This window comes from Falco peregrinus, chromosome 9 (genome assembly GCF_023634155.1).
Source record: "Falco peregrinus isolate bFalPer1 chromosome 9, bFalPer1.pri, whole genome shotgun sequence".
NCBI lineage: Eukaryota > Metazoa > Chordata > Aves > Falconiformes > Falconidae > Falco > Falco peregrinus.
In genome coordinates, this window is record NC_073729.1 from 25,125,393 (window position 1) to 25,147,935 (window position 22,543).

Sequence of the window (22,543 nt, forward strand, 5' to 3'; positions counted from 1 at the left end):
GCAGCTCTGCTCAAGACAACTTTTCAGTCATTTTTGCAAAGTAAGTGAGAAGATGTTGCTAGATGTCCTCCAAGGTCCGATGCACAAGTACACACAGGGATGCCATGAAAACCTGGCAGCCCCGATACTCTCCCAGCACAGCCTCCCCGTCCTCTCGCACCAGCCCCAGGGGGTTAATCACATTAAATATACTTGAGCTCTGTCTGTCCCTTACTGATCACACAAAACAGCATCTCTGCATGCAAAGGAAAATCAGACAGTGTGCAAATGATTTGCTGCCTTTATTTTTTTAGGTCCTTCCATAACAAAAACTCAGCCAGAAGCTTTGGCAAGGTCGCTTAAAGAAGACATAGTGCAGCTGCGTAAAATGGTTTCAGTACTTTCCCAAAGAGGTGCAAACCTAATGTAACCTAAGCCTCAAATGTACTTCAAATATTTAATTTATTAGCTAGTTTACAGAGAGAGAGAATCTGGACAGCCCAGCAAAGTGTTAGCTGGGCTTACAACGAAGGCACAGCCAGCAATGCCAACTTTCCTTTGAAGCTCTTAGTTCCCAAGTTCCCAGCCTGCAGAGCCAAGGGGTGGCCAAGCTGCCTGGTTAGAACATGAGTGATCTACACTCATCAACTCTTCCACAAGAAACCGTGCAACCAGCAAAGAAGACCAGCATCCACCCCTGGTGCTCCTGACCTGCAACACTGAACGGCCAGGGAAGATGTAAAAAAATCCCAAACTCAAAAACAACCCCCCCACCACCTTTTTTAACCTATGTCGCTATAGAAAAGGCCGTTCAAATAACCTGCTCAGACTGGGCAAGGGACAGGGCTGGCAGAGATGCCTGCACAGCCTCGGGCCCCTTTGGCAAGCCTGGGCTGCATTTGCTCAGCCTGCCCTCCCCATTTCACCCACTCATTTTAGGAGGCTTCCCAGCAGCATCTGTGTGTCCTGGTTCTGCAGCACCCCAGACACAGGCACCTATGGCAGCAACCAGCCTTTTAGAGAAAAAAGCACAAGAGAAAAAAATACTTTATCTCTCTGGCCCCCAGTCGGGCCACACTGATGCTATATTCTTTCCCAAAGACATCAGGCAGTTGCATCCTTATCTCTTTAATACTGAGGAGTAACTCAGCTTAAGCTTAGCGGCACACGTTAGTGTCTCTGCAATTAAAAGCCTGTCAGTATTTTCACTACAAACCCAGCTATTCAGAAACTTAACGCGGCTCCAGCATATCTTCCAAGAAGAAATTTAGCCAAAACAAAAGGAGGAGCAGGGGACAATTATTTTTTTCAAGGACGATGAATCCGAACCTATAGCTTCGCTGCACAGCGAGGTCCCTTGGGAAATCTGCTCCCAAGGCTCATCTGAAGTTTTCTGGTAAGGGCTAGAGGAATCAAAGAGATCCTGCCAGGCTGCAAGCAAGGGGTGGGAGGAAAAGCAATGACTTGCTTCAATATGAAATGTCACATTTAAAATAGATCCTACAAAACCAGAAACTGGAGGCTGGTAAATCCTTCCCTTCTAGAAATATTGTGGGTTTTGGTGGGAGTACCACCCAAAATAAGCATGCAGAATCAGGTCTCAGGTCCATAAAATATAGAATTTGGTACTTAAATTTAAAAATATTTATAAATAACTTAAGACAATCAGGCTCAGAGGCGTGTACAGCTGAGTATTTCCCTCTGACACAGGGAACTGCAGGGATCCACACCCAGGACTATGGATCCTCAATGTACAAATTTGCTTTATACTTAACGTAGGAACAAGACCTGCCCCTTGCAGCCTCTTTGGAACATCTCCTGCGCCGCTCTGACAGCATGTGGAGGACATGTCTCACCGAGCAGAAAGCATCTGGGAGTCAGGTCCACAGCACAGAATATGACCGCTTCTTTCTATACATTCACAGCATATGGCAAAACAGCTCCCGGGGGATTCCTCAGCTGCACCTACACCGCAAGGTCAGCCCAGCAAAGCCTGGCCACGGGTGCCTGCGGCGTCCCTCTGCCCTCACTGGAGGTGACCCCCATCCCACTCAGGGCTGGAGCAGATGCCCCAGGAGAGGAGGGAGCCCTGGAGCGCTGCCCTCCCGCCGGGATGGCCGCAGGGTTCGGGGCTCAGCTCAAGCACGGTGCAGGCAGGACTGACACAACCTCGCGGCCCTGGGTTCACAGCGGGCGCCCAGCCAGAGGACCTGCCCCGAATCCATCTCACAACTTGTACGCCTGGCATGTACCGGCCAAGCAGACTGCAAAATGAAGGCACGCACGGGAGGGTTAAGGTCAGAGGTACGTTCGTTTGGATTATTCCTTTTGTGTAGTTCAGAGGACACGTGTGGCGGGGCAGCTCGAGAGCCAGGACCCTCCCTGTGGTCCAGGACAGCAGAGCATGGAGGGACCTGCCGCTGGCACAGCAAGGAACCGCTCCAGGGCAGAGCACACAAACCGCGGCAGCCTGCAGAGACAAGCCGGGTACGCTGCTTTGGCCACATGGGTCTGTCCACTAGACATGGACTGGGGCACACGGGCCGTATCCTCAGTGGAGATGTCGAGCTGGATGGCTCTGGCAGGCCATCAGCTATGCCCTGAGCAAAAAATGAACTCTCTATTTCTTTTCTCCCATGGGTTTCATCCAGACCCATTATAGACTTGGTCTCAGTATATTTTTTTCCTGTTAAACACCTAAAAAAAAAAAAAAAAAGAAATGTTCTTTGGCACTTGTGCAACAATGACACATAGATGTGACGCTCGCCTGTCCTTCAGCTGCTTGCTGGAGTCATCTCTAGAGATCCATGTATGCAGAGTCTGTGTCCACCCTCTGGGCCTCTCCGAACACAAGGAACGCACAGAGGCCAATGCTGTTAACAGCAGCCACCAGGTTGAAAACAGCAATCCAGGAGCCAGTTGTTTCAATCAGGTAGCCAGCCAAGTACACGCAAATGACACCTGGGACAGGAGAGAAGAGAAATGCAAAGGCTCTGGGGTCGGATCCTGCCCGCCTGCGAGGAGAGGGCTCCCCAGGGAAGGATGAGCTGCAGGAAGGCACCTTACCTAGGAGGGCTCCACCTGTATTCCCAACACCTGTAAAGAAAAGAAATTGCATATTCCAAAAAAAAAGGTGCAAGCAGCTTCATCCGAGCCAAACGCCTTGCTGATGGCAGGGAGAAGTGACACAGCCCCATTCCACCACCCGGCACAGGGAAGCATCCCACCACCCAGCACAGGGAAGCATCTCACCGCCCGGCACAGGGAAGCATCCCACCGCCCGGCACAGGGAAGCATCCCACCGCCCAGCACAGGGAAGCATCTCACCGCCCGGCACAGGGAAGCATCCCACTGCCCGGCACAGGGAAGCATCCCACCGCCCGGCACAGGGAAGCATCCCACTGCCCGGCACAGGGAAGCATCCCACCGCCCGGCAGGCACGCTGGCACAGGCGCTGCCCACAGGGATCGCCACACAGACAGAGCAGGCATGCCACGGAGCTGCTCCTGCTCAGACCTCACCGACAACTGCATCCCCCCCAACACACCAGCACAACTCAACCCCCCCAGGACCCTTACCGAACAGTAAGCCAGCACACGAGGGGGCCAGGTCCTGCACGTTTACTGAAATGCCGCTAGTGGGAAACAAGAGAGGGCAAAAGGGCTGTTTCAATGGAGCGTGACTGCTTTCACATCATTTACACAGCGTTTAGTTTGTCCAACAGAAGGAAGGGGTCCTAGACCAGAAATGGCACTGGCAGGAGGAAGGAGGGAAGAGACTGAGAGTGAAGCAGCACAGGAGAGTACCAGGAGGAAAACAGATTCAACTCAAAGCGTTCAGAGGGACCAAAATCCAACTTCCAGCTCCCTACTACCTGCCGGAGCAAGCCCCTCCCCCTGCTAGAGGTTTGCTGGATCATTTCCAACCCAGTGGGCACCAAACTCCACCGGCCCCACAGGGACCACCACACGATGCTCAGACGAGTGCCAGTTCTTTCTCGCACAGTCAAGACGGAGGCAGCCGCCCCCGAGACCCCCGAGCGCCAAGCGTGGGCTGAGGGCTGAGGGCACAGCTCGTGCCGCTGCCATTCCCGTTACCTGTGGTTAAAGGTCTGAAGCCCCACAGAGGCGGAGGCGAACACTATCGCTTTGCAGAAGCTGGAGGTCTGGCCCAGGCACAAAGCAAAAATGCTCGAGACGCCGGAGCCAATGACCTGGAAGAAAGGGAAAATTAAATAGCATAGCACATTTTCTGTAAGGGAGAAAGCAACTCCTTTCACGGACAGACTGTTCCCTCTGACAATGGCAAGAGCTCAGGTGCACCAGGTGCTTCTCAAGCCTTTTTCCCTGGTGTCCTGCCCTTCTGTGTCAGAGGTCTGTCTGGAGGGGTGTGATGCTGCGGAGCGGAGAGGATACGCTGTGCTCTCACCCAGCATTTCTATTTCTGGTCAACCTTGCACGGCTAATTCCTCAGTATCTAAGGGGTCACTTGGAGTGACAGCGCATGGCTGGCCCTTGCCAACCAGAAAACCTCTTCAGAGCACTCACAGACCTCTGTGCTCCATGTTACCATTGGTCCACGCTCTGTTCCTCAGATGGGGTTTTCCCCGGGATTTCATTTCCCATACACACTGACCACCGATCGATCTGCAAAGCTAGAAAACCTGTCCTCTCCACCCGTAACCACCAGCCCAGCTCCCCGAGAGGTCTCATCTGCCGTGTAAGCAGAGCTCAGCAGGTAACTGGGTGCCTCTCCTGTGGCTTCAGCTCTCTCACCTGCATGAACTTACGAATGGTGATGGTTTTGTACCCTGGAAGAGAAAGGGAGAGCTGGAGTTAAGCATTGCTCACAAGGTCTCCTTGTTCTCCAGCCAGGAGACCACAGGGTAAGTGGATTTCAGATGGCTGGATTTCAGATGGCCAGGTTTCATCTGCAGGTGGATATTGTGACTGAGATCAAAGGCAGCCCCAAACACACGGATGGATTTGGACCCTAGAGTATTTGTTCTGCTTTCCTATCAGAACCTCACATTGTCTATTTGCTGGGTCTTCTCCCTACCAACAAGCCCACCTCCTCCCACCCAGGTCCTCTTTCCACATCACATAAAATAAGAGCTGAGGAAAAGCCAAGAGAGCTCTTACCCTGGTTGATTAAATGATCGGACAGAAATCCACTGAACAAGCTTGTTGGAATTGCAACCAGCCAGGGGACTACATTAAACACCCAGCCCTGAAAGGGAGCAAAAATCAAGAGAGGTTTGCTGTCAGAACTCAGTTTGTTTGCAAGTATTTTATCTGATAGTCTGTCATATCTGTAGAAAGAAAAAAAAATGATCAGGACTATTTTGCAGGATCTCCACCCACTTTGCAATGCAAGCTCTCAGCTACACCCTGCACCACTCCAGTCAGTAGGGTGGCAGGTGCATCACAGGGCTGTAGCATTCGTAGGATTGCTGTCTTTGCTTATGCCCTGGTGACCCTGCATCCAGGGGAGAGGCAGAAAGCTCTCTCTGCTCTGGAAAGAGGGATTAAACATGGCAAAGTTTACTGTCCAGCAAGGTGATGTGGCAGAGAGCCACAGAGCCCTGGAAAGTGAGCTGTAGATTTTACTCTGCCCTGTGGGTCATCAATAAAGCTGCCGGCGAAATTTCCAACATCAGCTTCAGCCTCATTAGCAGCGTTACTGTGAAGCGGAGGGAACATAGCAGGATTTTCTAATGCCAGGATTAGGTAACATTACGGGTAGCAGCATACTTTGGCCTATTTCCAATAAGCGAGCTACGCTACAGTTGTAATCACAGATGATTACCGGTCATCTGGATTACAGCTGCTCAGAGGCATTTTGTTGCCCAGATCCCACAAGGAGCTGAAATCAGTGTGGGTTGAGCTGGGCTTCATCTCAGCTGGTTGAACCTACTCATCCATCCATCGTCCCCCGCACCTCCCCCCTTCGCCCAGAGCCCATCACTCCACGGAGGCATCCCTCCCTCGCCTGGCTTCAGGATGCGTGGGAGGGCTGGATAATCTTGGGTTTCAATAATCCTGTTTCAGCTGCTCCTGGAAATCATACTAGGGTCCATCTGCATCTTTCAGTGCCTTGAAATGCTGGGTCTTGGCCACCTTTGGAAATGGTACCCCATAGGGTTTGTGGGGTAGTGTCTCTGGTGTCTGTTAACACCAGCTGGGGTTGCTCAGCATGTCAATCCCAACACACGAACTGCCCCTGTCTCATCCCCACAGCCCACCACCCTGAGGAGCATGAGCCAAACCCCTCCATCACCCCCATCTCTAAAGCCCTCCATCACCCCCATCCCCAAAGACCTCCACCACCCCGTCCAGGCGGGCTGCAGGCAGCTGCTCGGGCAGTGGTGAAGGCAGCTCAACTTCAAAAAGGAACTCTGACCAGTAGGTGACATAGGTTTCCCACACTAAGAACTATCATCCATCCTTTAAAATCAAGCATCCTCAAGCCTCATTTTATTAAAACGTATGAAGCGATTATCAGATGCAGGAACGCTACATAGAGCATCTTACATAAGGGCACCGTGATAAAATGCTTAACAGATGGTAAATTACTGCTGCACAAGCACATTACTCGAGGTGCACAGATCTTGTCACAACAATATGTTTGCCGGTTTAATACATGATTTTAATATAAATATCAAGTATGCCATAAAGCATCTTATACATGTAATGTGAAAAAACATTTGTTAGCAGCTCTGGAAATTACAAAAACCTAACAGCCATTGTGGAAAAGATTGTCTGAGTTTCTGAGAACAAGATCAAAATACCAAATCTCAGCCCAGAAGAGTATTATTGCCTAGGTTTCTGAAAAATGGGAACATATTTGTGCTGAGGAGAGGGAAGCTTTTATAGTATTCTTGAATTGCACGTTATTAATGGCAATTATAATTTTCACAGGCAGGTCTGAGCTATATAATGTCAGTACAGCTAAAAACCCCATGAAAACCCAGGAGTGAATGGCGGTTGTTTACAACAGCGTAATGTCATGAGCTCTGTGCCACTCAAAACCCACCCTTTCTTCAGAAAACAAGAGGTAAAAACCAAAGGCGACCCTCTCTTCCCTGCCTGGGAGGTGCCTTAGCTCTGCCTCACTTCAGCATCCCTAAACAAGCAACTAGACACCTGGAGAGAGGATGCTCACATCTCCAGATGTATGCGCAGGGGGGTAACAGCTCCTAACGCCACAAGGAAACCTCCCAGCTCCCCCTGCCCCCCAACCTGCTCTCCCCAAATCCCCCTGCCATCACCTTCCTCCCTAACCGACCCCTTGGCAGGTACCCAGCATGGTGACCGGCAATGCCTGTGTCTCAGAGCCAACTTACCTTTGACTCGGGGAAAGTTTCCTTAAAAAAAGTTGGCAGCCAGGAGAGGAGGGTGAAAAACGTGCTGGCCGTAGAAAGCTGAGCGACGATGACAGCCCTGAAAATACACAGCAGAGAGGAAACAATCAGGAACGACATGTCACACTGGGTGGGACACGGGCACTCCAGCAACCCAATATTTCAGTTCCTGGTCTCTAAAGAAATCTCTCACAGCGCTAGAACTACTTCCTGAGATTTTTTTCACGGGTAACTACTCCTTTTGGCTCGCCACTTGCAGCATCACTCGTTGGCTGCCCTCATTGCACAGCGCCTGAGCAGGTGCCCGATGGTTCAGGCGAGGTTAACTGCAGCCACAGTTGTGCAAGTGCAATTCCCACCAGTCCCATCCAGCGCTGCAAGGGCTGTCCTGCTCCAGGAGGTCTTGATTAGGGTTTTCTAGGGATTTGTTATCAGCAGATGCTCCGTGGTTATTCAAGGCAGGAACGGGCTTGCTGCCCTGCAGCCCCACTGCCCTCCTCCCCGTCTTAAAGCGGCACTTGGGAACATGCTTGGATGAGCTTCAGTACCTCATGCAGCATCCCAAAGAAAACCCAGCTATTAAAAAGCTGTTTTGCCAGCAATGAGAACACAGCCTGTGCCAGCCAGTGCCCCTGAGCAGCACTTCTTAGGAGCTCATTAGAAGCAGCATTTCTAACAAGACCAGTGGAGAATATCATGCCGGAGGAGCGCACGACTCACCCAGGGAATAGCCTGTGAGGGCAAGAGACTCGCCAGTAACATTTAAGCCTGACATTCCTCCAGACAAAACATAAACCACCTTTTGTCAAGCTTATCTTTTTAGTTCTTACATATATATATATATAAAAAATATATATTATTATTGTGTGTGTATATATATAATACATATATTATGTGTATATATGTATATTATTGTATTTTTTATATATATACATATTGTACACAGAAGGGATTAGAAAACCTGATCACATTTCCCAAACACATAAATAAATGGACAAGATACACACAAGCAGAAGAAATAAGCACAGAGAGGAGAAAAAGCCCCTGGATGGAGGGTGCTCCCCAGCCCTGCCGGTGCTCGGGGCCACCGCCGCTGCCTACCATATAGGTGCCTTCTTAAACAGCTGCTTCCAGGGAACCTTGGTCTGCTTGGATATCGAGAGGCCTTTCATTAAATAGTCTACAGGGATGATGAGGTCTGCAGGGAAGAAAACAGACAAAGGAAAGCTTGGATCCGTAACTTGCTGTACAGTCCTGGGGGACCGCTATACAGCTACCTCTAATCTCCTTCTAACCCTTGTGTTTTGGCTATACCACCACTGAATGCTCAGGAAAACACCTTATTACATTGGCCAAAATATTTCCACTGTACCCACTGACTTCTCCATCCATCCACCTTTGCCCGTATGTTGCATCTCCCGTTATAATTACACAAAAATCCCTTGGGCAGGGACCGGGTTTGCACGTTGTGCAGTACCAGGTACCAGGCTCATGACGAGCCAAGCTCCAACATACCACGCTCACACTCATAATGCTGCAGTCAGGTGTAATGGTTTGCCCATGTGGGGAATTACTCCCAGACAGTTATTTGGGAAGAGATATTCTGGATTAACTGGTTTTTAAAAGCTCTCTGTGTAGATGCTCTTAGTTTGGAATAAGTATCTTGTCCTGCTTTAGCTTAATCCACTTTGAAGATCATGCTCTGTTTGGTGTTTTCACTGGTGCTTAAGAATACTGAGGAGCCAGATCAGGCTCTTGTCAGCAATGCAATGCAGCTTGGGACTTGAAATCGGAAATCAGCAATGCAAGAGCTCAAAACCCTGTACAGCATCTTCGCAGGGAGACAGCGTGTATTATAGAAGACATCTGAACAAAAGGTGTTCCTGTAAAATGGGGCATGCTCCTGAAAATCCGGGGGATCTGCAGAAGGTAACGGAGAGGCACCACTCGTGCCCTGCAGCCCTGGAGCGCTGGCAGCCCGAGGGATGAAGGCAGCTGGACTTACCTTTCTCGCTCAGGAGGTACTTGCAGGTGCAGTAAACCCAGAGCAGAGTGAGAAAACCAGAGAAGTAGAAAACACTCTCCCAGCCGTACCAGTCCAGGAGGAGAGATCCTACACCGCCGATCACCAGCGTCCTGGGGGGGAAACCACGCTCGGATTTATAGGTCTGGCTAAGAGCGGTCGGGCTGCAGGCATCAGTGGGAGATGAGATGCTCCTGCGGTGGATGCTGCCTGTCACTAAATGCACCTCAAAGAGCCACCAGTCGCTGTGTGTGCAGGCACTGCCCACCTGCCCACTCACCCCCCAACTCTGCAACCTGCCCTGTTCCCTGCAGGGCATCTCGTGCCAGATCTTCAGCTGGACAGAGGGACCAGCGAAGGGACCCCACGCTCACCTGCCCTGCACCGAAACATGTTCAGCCGGGAAAGAAAATGGGGTTGCTGGTGTGCAGAAAGTAACTCAGAGAATGTATAAATCAGCAAAAGAAATGAGTACTCTGGAAAGCTAAGTGATTAAAGACAGTAATACTTCTCTTTGGCTTTTAAGCCACCCTTGCATTGAGAAAGGAAATTCTCATCCAGAATAGCGGAGATGGGGAAGTTATATTATCCCCATCTATCAGAGAGGAGAGATGACCGGGCTCAGGCTGACCCTTGCTCTTCCTACTGAATCAGGCTGTTTCCCACAGCAATTAAATGTTGCAAACACTCTTCAAAGTCTGGCTTGAAAAGAAAGAAAACAAAACTACGCAAAACCTTGACATGCATGACAGCAACTGCCTGAGGCTTCTTCAGCTGCAGCCAGGATCCTCAAGGACCCAGGGATCCATGTGTACTTTGGGCTGTGAGTTTTGCCTCCAACTGTTTAATGGCATTTCATCACGTGTGATGTCCAGAGACTGCCGCTTGCTGCTCTTTTTAAACTTACCCAAACTGTGAGCCGGTCCCCACCGTGCTGTAGGTGAAGGCTCGCTCGCTCTCCCGGACCTTCTGGGACAGCAGGCTGGCCAGGGATGGGAAATACACCCCTGTAAGCAACGGGAGCAGACAGGGAGCAGTCAGGCTCCTGCACCCTCAGGAGTGAAGCAAAAGCTAATTTAAAAGATCCAACAGGAGCTAAACACCGAGACAAAGCAACAATACCTTTGGTGAATTCAAAACAGGGTTATAAAATAAAATGAGTGAATCCATCACCATGAAAGGTGTGTTTGTGCCTTCTCCATAATCCTGTTCCATCGCCACTGCTGCTACTCTAAGTCCATCAGTGCCAATGCACTTATCCCAGTGGTTCCCCAGCTCAGCAAGAGGGAAGGAAAATCACCCCAGATTATCCAAAAGTTTTGGCAAGGACCAATTTTCCCCAAGTGCTTTGAGGGAGTTTTAAAATGTGGAAAATCAAACAGCAACAGTGATGATTTCAGAAGCCAGCAGCCCTTGTCTGGTAGAGATTCCTACAGGGGAACGATTTGTCAGCGACTTTCTCTAGATGTGTCACTCTTTTTCCCCGCAGAAGCTCTGGCTGCAGGGGCAGTTTTGAGGCAGCGGGGTGCTCGAACATGCAGGAGATGGGCTCACGCACTGCGCAGCCCGTGAGCTGCAGCCGAGTTTAGTGCACAGGAGCCCCTGTGCTGGGAAGGCCCTGGGTGGGCAGGCACAGAGACGTGCTCAGGACAGGGGTCTCACCTTGCAGCAGCCCCATGAGGAACCTGGAGCAGGTCATAAAAACGAGGTGTGCAGAAGTGACATGGGTGAGCAGCGGAGTGAGGACCGTGAGGAACCCCCAGGCTGATGCCGAGAGGAGGAGGACCTTCTCACCACCTATTCTGGAAGACAGAAAACATGTTATCAAAAAACAAGGGGAGGGTGAAAGGGCAAAGCCCGCCAGTCAAGACTCAAGTGGTCTTCCCAGTTTAGCCTGTTTTTAAGAGCAACCCTTCAGTCACACTTGTTCCTCTCTCACAAACGCCTCTAGCTCCCTGGGCTGTACTCTGACCTCCTCCCTTCCCACCTGCTGCTGCCCTGGAGCAGCATCCCACAGGCATCACTCTCACCGGGACACTGGCCACCAGCACCTATCCCACCCTATCCCCCAGGACACCACCACACCGATGCGCTCAGGTCTCCGACAGCGGGGAAGCCCAAGCTGCCGTCACTGTTCTGCTTTTCTTAACCAGTGCTGGTGTTTACCCTTCCATCTGCTTTTTTGCACCAGCTCTGCCTGTTAACATTTGGGTTTTTGCAGACATTTGCTTGGAAACTATTAAGGAACATAATGAAACAGCACAGTGCACTGCACGGATAATGTACTCCTTCCAGGCATGTGTTCCTCACCAAGGATTTCATAGGAAAGCCCTCCTCACTAAGAATAGGGTGGCTGGGGAAAGGAATTCGAGCAGGTAATTACTCAGATCTTTTCTTACTGCTAGCTGGGGAAGTTGCTTTTTAATTGATATGATAAAATGGAGACACTTAGTTTTCCCAGACATGAAGGAAACCCTGATGGGGGCTTGCTTGTGAAAAGATTGCATGAGAATATAGGGTGGAAAAACGGGAGGTGCTGAATGGAAAACAGAGATAGACTGTGCAGATCGGATTGAAAAAAGCTGTATTCTTTGCAAAAAGGAAATAATTTCTTCTTGTGGCAGTTATAAACCCTCCCAAATGGCTGTCCAGCACTGCTGGGATTAAACTGTTAATGGACAAATGACGCTCCTGGTGAGCAGCAGCTATGAACTATGCAAAGAGCATCAGCAGTTATCACTTCTCTAAAATAAGGTCTGTTTTACACCCACTATTTCTTTCACCAGCTTAATATGTAAGCTTGTGGGTTTGCTTTTATTATTCCAGTTACTGAACCCACCCTAAAAACAACCTCCATCGGAAAGATTATGCAGGTATAAAAGTGCTCTTTGCTGTTTCCAGGTGAAAAAACCCTGTGTCGGTCTAAGTGTCGGTTCACATGACTGCAGATCTCTCCTGGCAGCCAGTCTGCAGGAACTGCCGAGGCTGTAATGATGATGCTGGGGATTCTGCCTCTGCAAAATCCTTCAGAGCGTGCTGCCCTATAAGCACAGCAGCAATTTCAAGAGCCAGGAATCTAATCGGACAGTCACAACTAGGCACATCCTATCTGAATCAGCTACAGACCTTAGTGAGGCTGATGGAGAGACCTCAGCTGCTTTCAGAGCAGCCTGCAGTGCCCCATGGAGCTTCTCCCCACCACCACGCTCCACCCTTCCACCCATTCTGTCCCAGGGTGAAACCTGGCACAGCCACGGTCAAGGCTGGACCTGAGAGGTCAAAACCAAGCGAAGTGTCATTTAAAAAGCCTGAGCAGAGGAAAACATGAAAATAATTTCCAGTACTGGTCACTGATATGTCCTCCGATAATCTGTGTCAAGCAGTAGCCCCAGAAGAAGCTGCTGAGCACTACGCCGGACTGCTTCTTGTCCCAGTCGAAGTAGGTGCTCAGGGCGACGGCGCAGATGGGCACGGTGACGCGGGTGCAGTACAGCAGGCATGTCCCCAGCAGCAACAACACTGTCCAGACACGGGACTCGGGCCTGCAAGGATGGACAGGAAGATGGGGAAGGGCAGATGGAATGGTCTGCATGGGAGATCCATGCACGGTGAGACTAGTTTGCTTGCAAGCTGGGTGTATCTCGATAAAATAAAGGTCAGCGCAATCCCCCTGTGGCCCATGGTTCTGACACAGAGCGTATCACATCTGGTGACTTCTATGGAGGATGCTAACTTTCATCCCGAGCACTAACTGAGCCCAGCAACAAAATAACATCTGTCCATGGGCTGCAGGGTGGGATGGGCTGCTTGGGCATCACTGACTGCGGATGGAGGGAAAGGTGGGGGGAAGCGTGGTATGTTTGCTTTTTTCCCCAAACAAAAGCTTTAGAAACTGTTCTTTAAAAGTTAAGGATAACAAAGGAAAGGTCAATGCATGAAGCTGGAAGCATTTGCATGAGACACACCGTCTTGGTAGCAAACATTTGTTATTTGGCATTCCTATCCATTCCGCACAGTGGTGGGTGGGTTACCCTTCCTAAATGGGAGGGAGAGGAGGAATTCTTTAGTGAGAGACAAGACATGATAGGGCTGAATAGCCCAGAGAGATGGGAAAAGTAACCCAGCCTGGTCTGATAAGAACTTTAAGATAATATCAGTAATAACATGTTAACAGCATGTATTTTTTCCATGCATGAGTACTCAGCCCCCAGGCAAAGCACTCCTGCAGAAGACACAGGCTGGCAATCAGTGGGAAGGCAATCTGCCCCTGCTCCCAGCCAGCAGGGCTTCTGGAGCACAGACCCCCCCCTGCTGCAGGCTGCAGCCCCAGGTGTAGGTGAACCCCCACTAACGTCAGTCTGGGTCCCCCTTTATCTGTGAATTATGGAGTTAAAAGCTTAGTAAGAACACCCAGTATTTGTGTGATTTCTATTTGGTTATTTTTACACCCAGAGGCCAGAGCACCTCTGTGTTCCCACCTCTGTGCATCCCACCATCACACACCCACCTTCCACACGGGAAACAACCGGGGTCACTTTTGATACCAAACCGAGCATTTATTTCTCCGTGCTGGAATGTGATAAATGTAGGTTAATCCCACACAGCACAAACCCGTCTGTAAACGTGTCAAATGGCCTGTCATGGAGGGAGGCAAAGGCACAATGGGAAACGGAACACGCCGAGCAGTTGTACACATCGGAGGGGAATTTATTGTTGTTTCCTGATGAGGCAGATAAGCAGCTCAGTGCCAACCTCTGGCAGGAGGAGCTGGCAGCGTTTCAGCTGGTGCTTTGAAGCTTGGAACCACCATCACTGAGCACATGTACAAACGTACGAAATAACACAGGAACTAGCAAACCTCATGTATTTTTGCTGGAGGAGTAAGTAACCAAGGGTTGACCTGCCTCAGCCTTTTGAACTGGCTGATAAACACTTTCAGACACCCTCCTGCTCTTACACCGAGAGGAAGATGTGCAGCAATCAGATTTTCATTTGCTGCAAATTTGTGATCTGTTTTCTAATCTCTTGCCCCATCCAGCTCCGGGAGCAGCAGCTCCACTGCCTTCAGTTTGCCACGGCAAAGCGCAGCGAAACCAAAGGCTTCTGAATGCTGCATGTTGGGGTCAGACCAACCCAGCAGGATGACACAGGCAGGAGGTTTTGGGTATAAACCCCTCATCAGAGGCAGAGAGCAGGTGGCGGATAACTGTCGATGGAAAACGTCACGGAGAACCCGCATCAGAGGGATGCCTCAAGACAACCCAAGATCAGACGCTTGCAGCTATAAGCGACCGACCCACGCCTGCCTAACCAGTGCTTCTGCACCCACAGCAATGGGCTGTTGCCAGCCCAGGGCCATAATCTCTCCTATTACCTACAGCAGCATGGCACTGATTAATTTGAGCTACTGGACCTGCAACAATAGAGGTGACCAAGTAAAATGCAGCAGCCTGTGTCATGCATAGGGTTTTCCCATTATTTAGCCACGAAGACAGTTTTCTGAATTGTGCTTTTCACCCTGAAGCAAAGGGAGACCTTTACGAACTTTCTCACTCTCTGGAGCGGGGCTGAGCTCTGCCTTCTCTCCCAGCAGTTATTCTGATGAGTTTAGCAGCATTTTCACGGGATATTATTAGATTGACAGTTCTTCCTTGGCCCTAAATCCTGCATGGCTGTGCAAGGTGGAAGACAGAGAGAAAAAGACCAGTGCAGCTCAATGAACTGGGCTTTATTCTGTTTATCTTTATAATATTGCCAAAGTTTGTTCCCTCCTGTGGGTGTTTGCAACTAGGAAAAGCAAAATGCACATGCAGCAATGCCGGTGCCCAAGGAAGGTGCGGGGGGGAGCGCAGTTTGGTGGTACGGACTGAACCCCAAAAAGCAATGAGCAGGCTGCAGAGCCGCTCTGGCTGCAGGGCGGAGGGGCAGCAGGGGATGCTGTGGGCTCCCAGCCCTTTTTCTCACCCCGATGAGGCAAGCAGAGTGCCCCCAGCCTCTGTGCTGGGGGTACACAAGGAGATTTGGGGGTGGCAGGGGGAGGCTGCCGTGCCAGCAGTGCGGGGCTATCCAGAAACCAAGCCTGACCTGCGGGGAGCGGGGTGCACAGCGCCACGTGGCTCTGCAAAAGCAAGGCACTGTCCAAAGCCCAGCTCAGACACAGCAGGGAAGGGTTTGCCAAACACAGACGTGCTCCCAACAAGCCCCCTCCCCAGCTGATGTTTTGACAAAACTCCTCTGAATATTTTTTTCTTATTCTTTTTCAAAAGCACTAAATAAGTCTCTGGGTATATGACACAGTCTCAATGCTCTTTTTGATTACTACTCCATTCTATACATTTATATTCTTTTCCTATATATCTAAATGCATCGGTAGGGACTTATGCTCTAAACAAGTGGGAGTGTGAAGGTGGCTTCAGACTACCACTTGCTCTGTAGGTAGTATATCCAGCAAGGAAAATCCACTCAAATAATGTAAGCGTCAAATGTAATCACTAGCTGCCCACACCCACCTAAAAGCATGGCAAGAATTATTTCTCTGCAAGGACAATGATGTGCTTGCATCAGAGGAAAAAGCTTTGTAAATGCATTTGCTCCTAATTACAGTTATCACGGCGGCTGCGGATGAGTCAATGTTCTGCTCAGTGCAAAACAACAACAGCCAAGGTTACAGGAGAAACCTCGACCAGCACAAAGGGGAAGAACTACAGCTCTCCTTCAAAAACGAAGGACTAATGAGAAATCAAACAGTATTTTTTGTAGGTAACACCAGCCATCCGAGAAGCAGAGCTTTACCATCATAAACAAATTAAATCTAATAGCTTCCCTGATGAGGGAGGTACAGATAATCTCTGCTGGAGATAACCAAAGTGAGTCAGAGTAAAGCACATCTAAACCTGAGGAAGTCACAGCCGCTGGTGTCATCAGTGCCACCGTGCCCGTCTCACCCACCACGGGGACAGGCTGAGCATCTCCCCACAGCGCCATGTTGATCCCAGCTGAGCCCTGGCTCCGTGGGGCAGAGAGGGGGCAGCCACCTCCAAACCATCAGCAGGTGTATCACCGGAGGCTTGTCTCGAGCCACCTAATTGACTTAATTGGGTGGCGCATGCTGGTGGCAGCTCCTCGCCACCCACCCGCTCTCCGACCCGCCATGCCTCCCTGCTTACAAGAAACGGGCACCGCAGGTGCATCCCCTTCTGCACATCACCAAGACCCCCTTTACTGAGCAAAGCAGCCATGCAGCTACAAAATACTTCCTATTTTGCAACCCTCCAACCACCACCCAGACAGACTATAATTAGCTCAAGCCCTAATGACTCTTCCTGGGCGGCTTTTTGTATGGCAGCAGCCCTAGATTTGAGCAGCCCTGCCTGATGTCCCTTGGTTTTCCTCTTCCAAATGGGGCCCCGGGCACTGGGTGGTCACAGTTTTGCTTCCAAGCATCCAGTCATTCCCCTGGGACCAGGCTCCCACCAGCCAAACGGGTCCCCTGCCCAGGGCACAGTGGTTAAGATTCATTTTCAAGGATGTCTGAGAGCCCCAAAGGGGCAAAACCAAGCCCGGCTGCCCCGCGGTGGCAGGCAAGCCATCAGCACAGGGTATCTTTATTTGCAGTGTGTTTTCCTGCTGGAGGAATTTCTCCGGTAGATGCCACAGAGCAAATATTTATCCAACTTTATTTCTCTTGACTTGCCTCCCTCCTTCTTCCCAGCCTGCAGGTCTGTCTGTTTGCAGACACTGCAGGTCACTGTTAAAATGGACTTGCTGGAGTTCAGGCTGTCAGGTCACAGCTCAGCACCCCCTTCAAGGCACCAGGCTGGACCATCAGGCAGTAACAGAGCTGTGCTGAGCTGCAAGGCTACAAACGGTCTGTTCCAGCAACAGCTCTTGGCCAGAAGCCATCTGCAGGGGTTGTGGGTGCTTCCCACAACTGGAACTGGAAGTGGGAGAACTGGGAGCTGCAGCTCCTGATGGGCTCTGGAGCTGCGCCCTGGCCAAGGTGGGCACAGGTAGTGGCAGTGGGGCATACCGCCCACTCCCAGGGCATCTCCACCTCAGTTGCCTCCTCTAAAAGGAGACTAAAACCAGCTCTGTGTGAGATGCACAGCGGGTGCATCAGCTGGAGCCACCTCCAGCACCTCCAGCCCTCTCGCTCATCCCAGCCACCAGCAGCATACACTCGTCCGCTCCTGCAGAACCCCAGAGCAGGATGGGGACAAGCCCCCATGGTGGTACCAAGCTCCCAGCCATGCTGGAGGGCCACCAGCTCCAACCCAAGGGCACCCAAGAGCCCAAGCATGGGGCCATCTCCCAGGGGAACGTCCCCAGCATGGACAGCTGGTGCCTGTGGTCACCCCTGTGCCTGGCTGCCGGCCGCACCACAGCCTGGGGACCCTTCCCTCCTCCCCACCATTCCCAGCCTCACGGCAGCATCCCCCTTTGCAAACCTCTTGCCCAGCTTACCTGCCTATGGCTTTAATTCACAGTACTCTCCAACACAACCACAGCACAACTAACATGGCGTAACCACAGCAGTCGTGCAGACACTCCTGTGCAAGGAGATAATACCCAGGAAGTTATTTTTAACCTGGTTTGACAGTCCTCTCACTTCTCTCTCCATGTTTTTCTCAACAGTTTCTCCTTTCCCTGAAAATCTAACACGCTTGTCAAGACAGAGGTTTGTTTTTTTCCCCCTTATTCCAGTTGATTTTGTCGTGCTGCAGACCGGCTCCAAGCTAATGATTTGTCGCTGTCGAAAGTAGCTTTGGGGTTTAGAGAAGGGTGGTGGTTGGTTTTTTTCAACCCACCAGCTAACAGCCAACAAGGGCTGCACAGAGGACACAGGGCTTTTTTTGCTGGGAAAGCTGCTGGTTTCCTGCCCGCCTCCGGTGCACAAGCTCCCTCCGCAGAGCCGCAGATGGCAACAGAGTGGTGTTCAGCAAACACGGCTCTGGGTTTATTCCCTCTCTTCATTTCTTGCTTTCAGCAAAAGCAAAGATGAAATTAGATTTCAGCAGCTCATATGAGCTGGAAATAGTTATTAAGTCCAGGTGGAGGCGGTGGGAAAACACAATAATGAAGTGCACACGTGCTTTGCACGCTGATCTAAGGGCATACGTGGATCAGCCAGGAGTGAAACGTCTGTCTTGTTTGTATTTTCTACATGAGAAAAGTTCTCAGCAAGGTCACAATTAAAACCAGGGTGTGGAACTTGTACAATAAAAAACCCAACTGCCAAAAAAAAATTTTAAAAAGGGAACAAAAGCTGTAACGTGGTGTTGACAGAAGATCAGGGCATGGAACGCAGAAAAACAACGTGACCACTGGCTCCAGGCAAAGAGCACGGCCAGGTGACCGAGACCAGCTGGTGGCTGGTGGTACAGCTCCTTTTATCTCTAGGGCTTAAAGAAACTGCTGTAATGAACCCCTGACTTCAGGTGTAGCCAGAGGCAGGGAGATGCAGTGGTTTCAGGAGTCATTCGCTTCCCAGGACACACTGAATTTTCCATGTTGTATTTCTCTCCTGGAGGCATCGTCCAAAACGTGAGCCCCATGCCTTCTGCTGGATCTGCCAGTGGCTTTGTGAGCAGCCTTCAGCAACTGGTTTCTCTTCTCGCTGGGTCTTCCCCCAGTTAAACCAGAGATGCTTAAAGACATCTATTGCCCAAGTGGTCCTGCTCTGGCAAGTTAAGATCTCCATTAAAAAGTGCTATCTAAATGTCCAGGCACACCACATAAACGGAAGCCCCAAACAGAAATACCCAAGTGTTGCTCTTGGAAGAGGAAGAGGAGATGTGTAATAATGGAGCCATTGGAGACCTGCAGAAAAATTCAGGAAAGGCAGCCGGAGAGGCAGGATAAAACTTAGGGCAAGAACAGTGGAAGAGGAAGGAAAAGCCAGCTGAGAAAAGGGAGGACAAAAGAAGAAGCAATATGAACAAAGACGGAAAAATAAACCTGCCAAGATAACTGTTTATCTCTCCTTGCACCGATGGCACAGACAGGTCTTGGAAGGCTGCCTGGCCTGTCAGTTGTTGCAGCACCATTGGAGAGCCCATGCCACTTCCCCCACTTCCAAACCGTTGCCTCCGTGGCAATAGCTCATTACTTGGAAATGGTGAGAGCTATTTAGTTGCATATACTGTTCGAAAACTGTCTGCCAAATTGGCTTTCAACCACCCAACCAGGTATTGTATCTAACCCGACCAACTTGATTGCATGATCTGGCCAGTTGCTCCCCCCTGGTGGCTCCCAGCCACCGCCAGTCCAGTTTGCTTTGGACCATGAAGCCTCCCCAGACAAGGGCTGGGACCACGCATGTGCATCTGCACCAAACAACCGGGACACGATCTCAGCTCTGTGAATTACAGCAATATAGACAATGATCTGATGGCACTTATGGTTATCCTGCTGCTCTTTCGCATTTACTGGATTCTTTCAATTACTAGCAGCACTGAAGACGGTCAGAATTGCTTCAGAATACGTCTGTCTTCATCAACAGACTGTCCTCATCAGCAGTCGCTTTTGTTTTGGAAAGTGTTATCGATGGTTTGCATTTTTCGAAGAGATTTTGGAAACTGGAGTGTTCACTCTGGCCAAATGTATTAAATCTTTTTTTCTAGGGGAAAAAGACCTAAATGGAAACTTTGCTTTGTGAAAATCTGGCATGGGGTTCTTTCTCTCCCAGCGCTCCCATTTCACAAAGACTCAGGGAAAAGCTAGAAAAGGGGAGACAGAGAGAAGGGATTTTCCCAAGTGCTTTTGAGGGAAAGAATCTTCAAGTTTTAAGCGACCCTAGTGCCAGCGGTCTGCTTTTGAGACCTACCCCCTTACTCCTGAGCTGAGGGTGGGTTCGATTAGAGCTCCGTGTCTCTGACTGCGGGAAAAGTCCTCTCGGGATGGCAGACTGAGGCCGGCTCTCGGCCGGCCGCCACTGCAGCAAGCGACTGGTGATAAATCCCAGCTCATCCAGTGGCTAACTGCTGCAGGAAGGGGCAATTCCTCCCTTCGGCCGCACACTCCTGTGCGTTGGCACCGATGTCACCTCCACCCTCCTGAGCCCGGGCGAGCTCACCGCAGGTCACACCGGCCTGAAGGCAAAGGGGAGCGGGACCCCCGGGGCAGGCTGGTTACACCGAACCAGATTCCAACAGCGTGGGGGCAACACAGTGGAGTCCAGGGGCTCCCAGGTTGGAAAAGCCTCTGACCATCACTTCCAGTTTGCAACCAGCGAGTCACCCCAGCTCAGGTGGGAGAAGTGGCAGACCCCGAGCTGGAGGTGCCGGGTGACTCTCGGTGGCCGAGGGGCAGCACTGTCCCTGGTGTCCCAGCGCGGACCCTGGCTCGGACCCTCTGCTCCACGCACTGCGCACCCCGCCTCTGCTTACACCCCGGCTGCTAAAAGCCGTCAGTTTGTGCTTAACAGTATTTTAATTACTTCAGGAACAGTTTGTGCTGTTCAGCCGCTGCCCAGCTACTATTCCAGACTTTATCCTAATGAATTACAGTGAGCAGTACAAACATCCCTGCTGGCACATTTCGATAAGAACCCCGTAGCGGCGGTACCACGTTTAAATAACTGACCTCAGGCCAGCAAGAAGCTCGGGGGACTTTTCCCCGCCGTGTTCCACGGTAACCCCGCAACCTCCCCCCGCCCCGTCGCAGTGAGGCGGCGGGGACGGCCCCGGACGCTGCCACCGCGTCCCCCGGCCCCCCGCACCGGCGGAGCGGAGCGCCGGGAGCGGCGGCCGCTGCCCGGCGGCTCCGGGTAGCGGTTGGGACAGCCCGGCCCCCTCCAGCCCCACGCCGCATCTTTTCCAGGAGCAGCATCAGAGGGGGACGCCGGCTGACCCTGCCCGAGCTGCGGCGGGGACCGGGGCCGGAGGGGACCGGCCGGGGGATGCCCGGCTGGGGGGGTCCCGAGCGAGCGCTGCGAGTAGGGGAGCAGCTTTCACGGGAGCAGCTTTCCCGGGAGCGGGTCCAGCCTTACCTGGACCAGTACGGGTCCCCGCCGCCATCCCTCCTCATGCCGTCGAGCGGCGCGGCGCGGGGGCCGTGCTGGGCGCTGCACAGCGGCACATTCCTGCCGCCGCCCCCCGCGGCCATGCGGGCAGCCCTTCCGCCTCCGCCGGCTCACATCGCGGCGGCCGCCGGCTCCCTCCCCCCGCCGCGCCGCGGCCACGTGTCAGCGCCGCCCGCCGCCGCCCGCCGCGCCGTTCCGGGAAGTCCCGCCGCCCGCGGCGCACCGGGGCCGGGAGCCGACCTGGGGCAGCCTCGAACCAGCGACCCCGGAGGGCGCGGGGGGGAAGGTGCCCGGCCGCCGCGGGAGCCTTCCTTCCATCCATCTCCCACACGCGTGTGGGGGTTTTTCCCTTTTCCCTTTTTTTTTTCTTTTCCCCCGTGAGTACTTCCAGCTCCCCGGCAAAATCCAGTGGGACTGACCCCCACCAGGGTCCCTCCTCTCCCTCTGGCACCCGGGAAGTGCAACACTTCTTGTGCTCTTGGTGAATTTCCAGCTTCTGTAGGTGTGCAGGTGGCAAAGCGTCTCTGCTTTTTAATCATAGTGAGGTTTGGGTTGGAAGGCACCTTAAAGACCATCTAGTTCCAATGCCTCTGCCCCGGGCAGGGACCCCTCCCACCAGCCCAGGTTGCCCCCAGCCCCGTCCAGCCCGGCCCTGAACCCTGCCAGGGACGGGGCACCCCCAGCTGCTCTGGGCAGCCTGTGCCAGTGCCTCACCGCCCTCACAGGGAGGAATTTCTTCCTTATATCTCATCCAAACCTACCCTTTTAGTCTAAAGCTGTTCCCCCTTGTCCTGTCGCTACAGGCCCTGCTAAGACATCTGTCCACATCTTTCTTATAGCCCCCTTTAAGGATTAGAACAGAATATGATATTCCCATCCAAAGAATTAAAGGAAAAAATAAATCGGAATAAGTATTGTTACAGCTTGGTTTAACTGTTGGCTAGAGCTGTTGCCTTGCTGTAAGCATCTGAAAGAGATAATCAGGCTCCTTTATGGAAACAGGTAATTAGTGATGGTTATCTCAGTCCAGAACAAGAGGACTTGTGACTCACTTCAGAGATAGGATGAGCAGGCGGAGGAGCCTTGTGAAGACACTGTTCGGGTAATTCTGTGGCCAATGGCAACTCCGATGCAGCCATGGCAAAGCTTCAGGTCA

At 51.7% G+C, this 22,543-nt stretch overlaps 1 protein-coding gene across 1 annotated transcript; it reads right to left on the reverse strand.

Moving 5' to 3' along the window:
* Positions 1 to 262: 262 nt before the first annotated feature.
* SLC17A9 (solute carrier family 17 member 9) lies at positions 263 to 21,555 on the reverse strand. Its single transcript, XM_055814473.1, has 13 exons — positions 21,355 to 21,555; positions 12,710 to 12,907; positions 11,028 to 11,167; positions 10,273 to 10,372; positions 9,348 to 9,478; positions 8,444 to 8,540; positions 7,325 to 7,421; positions 5,121 to 5,208; positions 4,755 to 4,789; positions 4,077 to 4,192; positions 3,558 to 3,613; positions 3,046 to 3,075; positions 263 to 2,940 (listed from the first exon to the last, which is right to left on the reverse strand). Exons 1-13 carry the CDS (start codon positions 21,468 to 21,470, stop codon positions 2,777 to 2,779), a joined length of 1,368 nt encoding a protein of 455 aa, XP_055670448.1. The 5' UTR covers positions 21,471 to 21,555; the 3' UTR covers positions 263 to 2,776.
* Between the last annotated feature and the right edge of the window lie 988 nt (positions 21,556 to 22,543).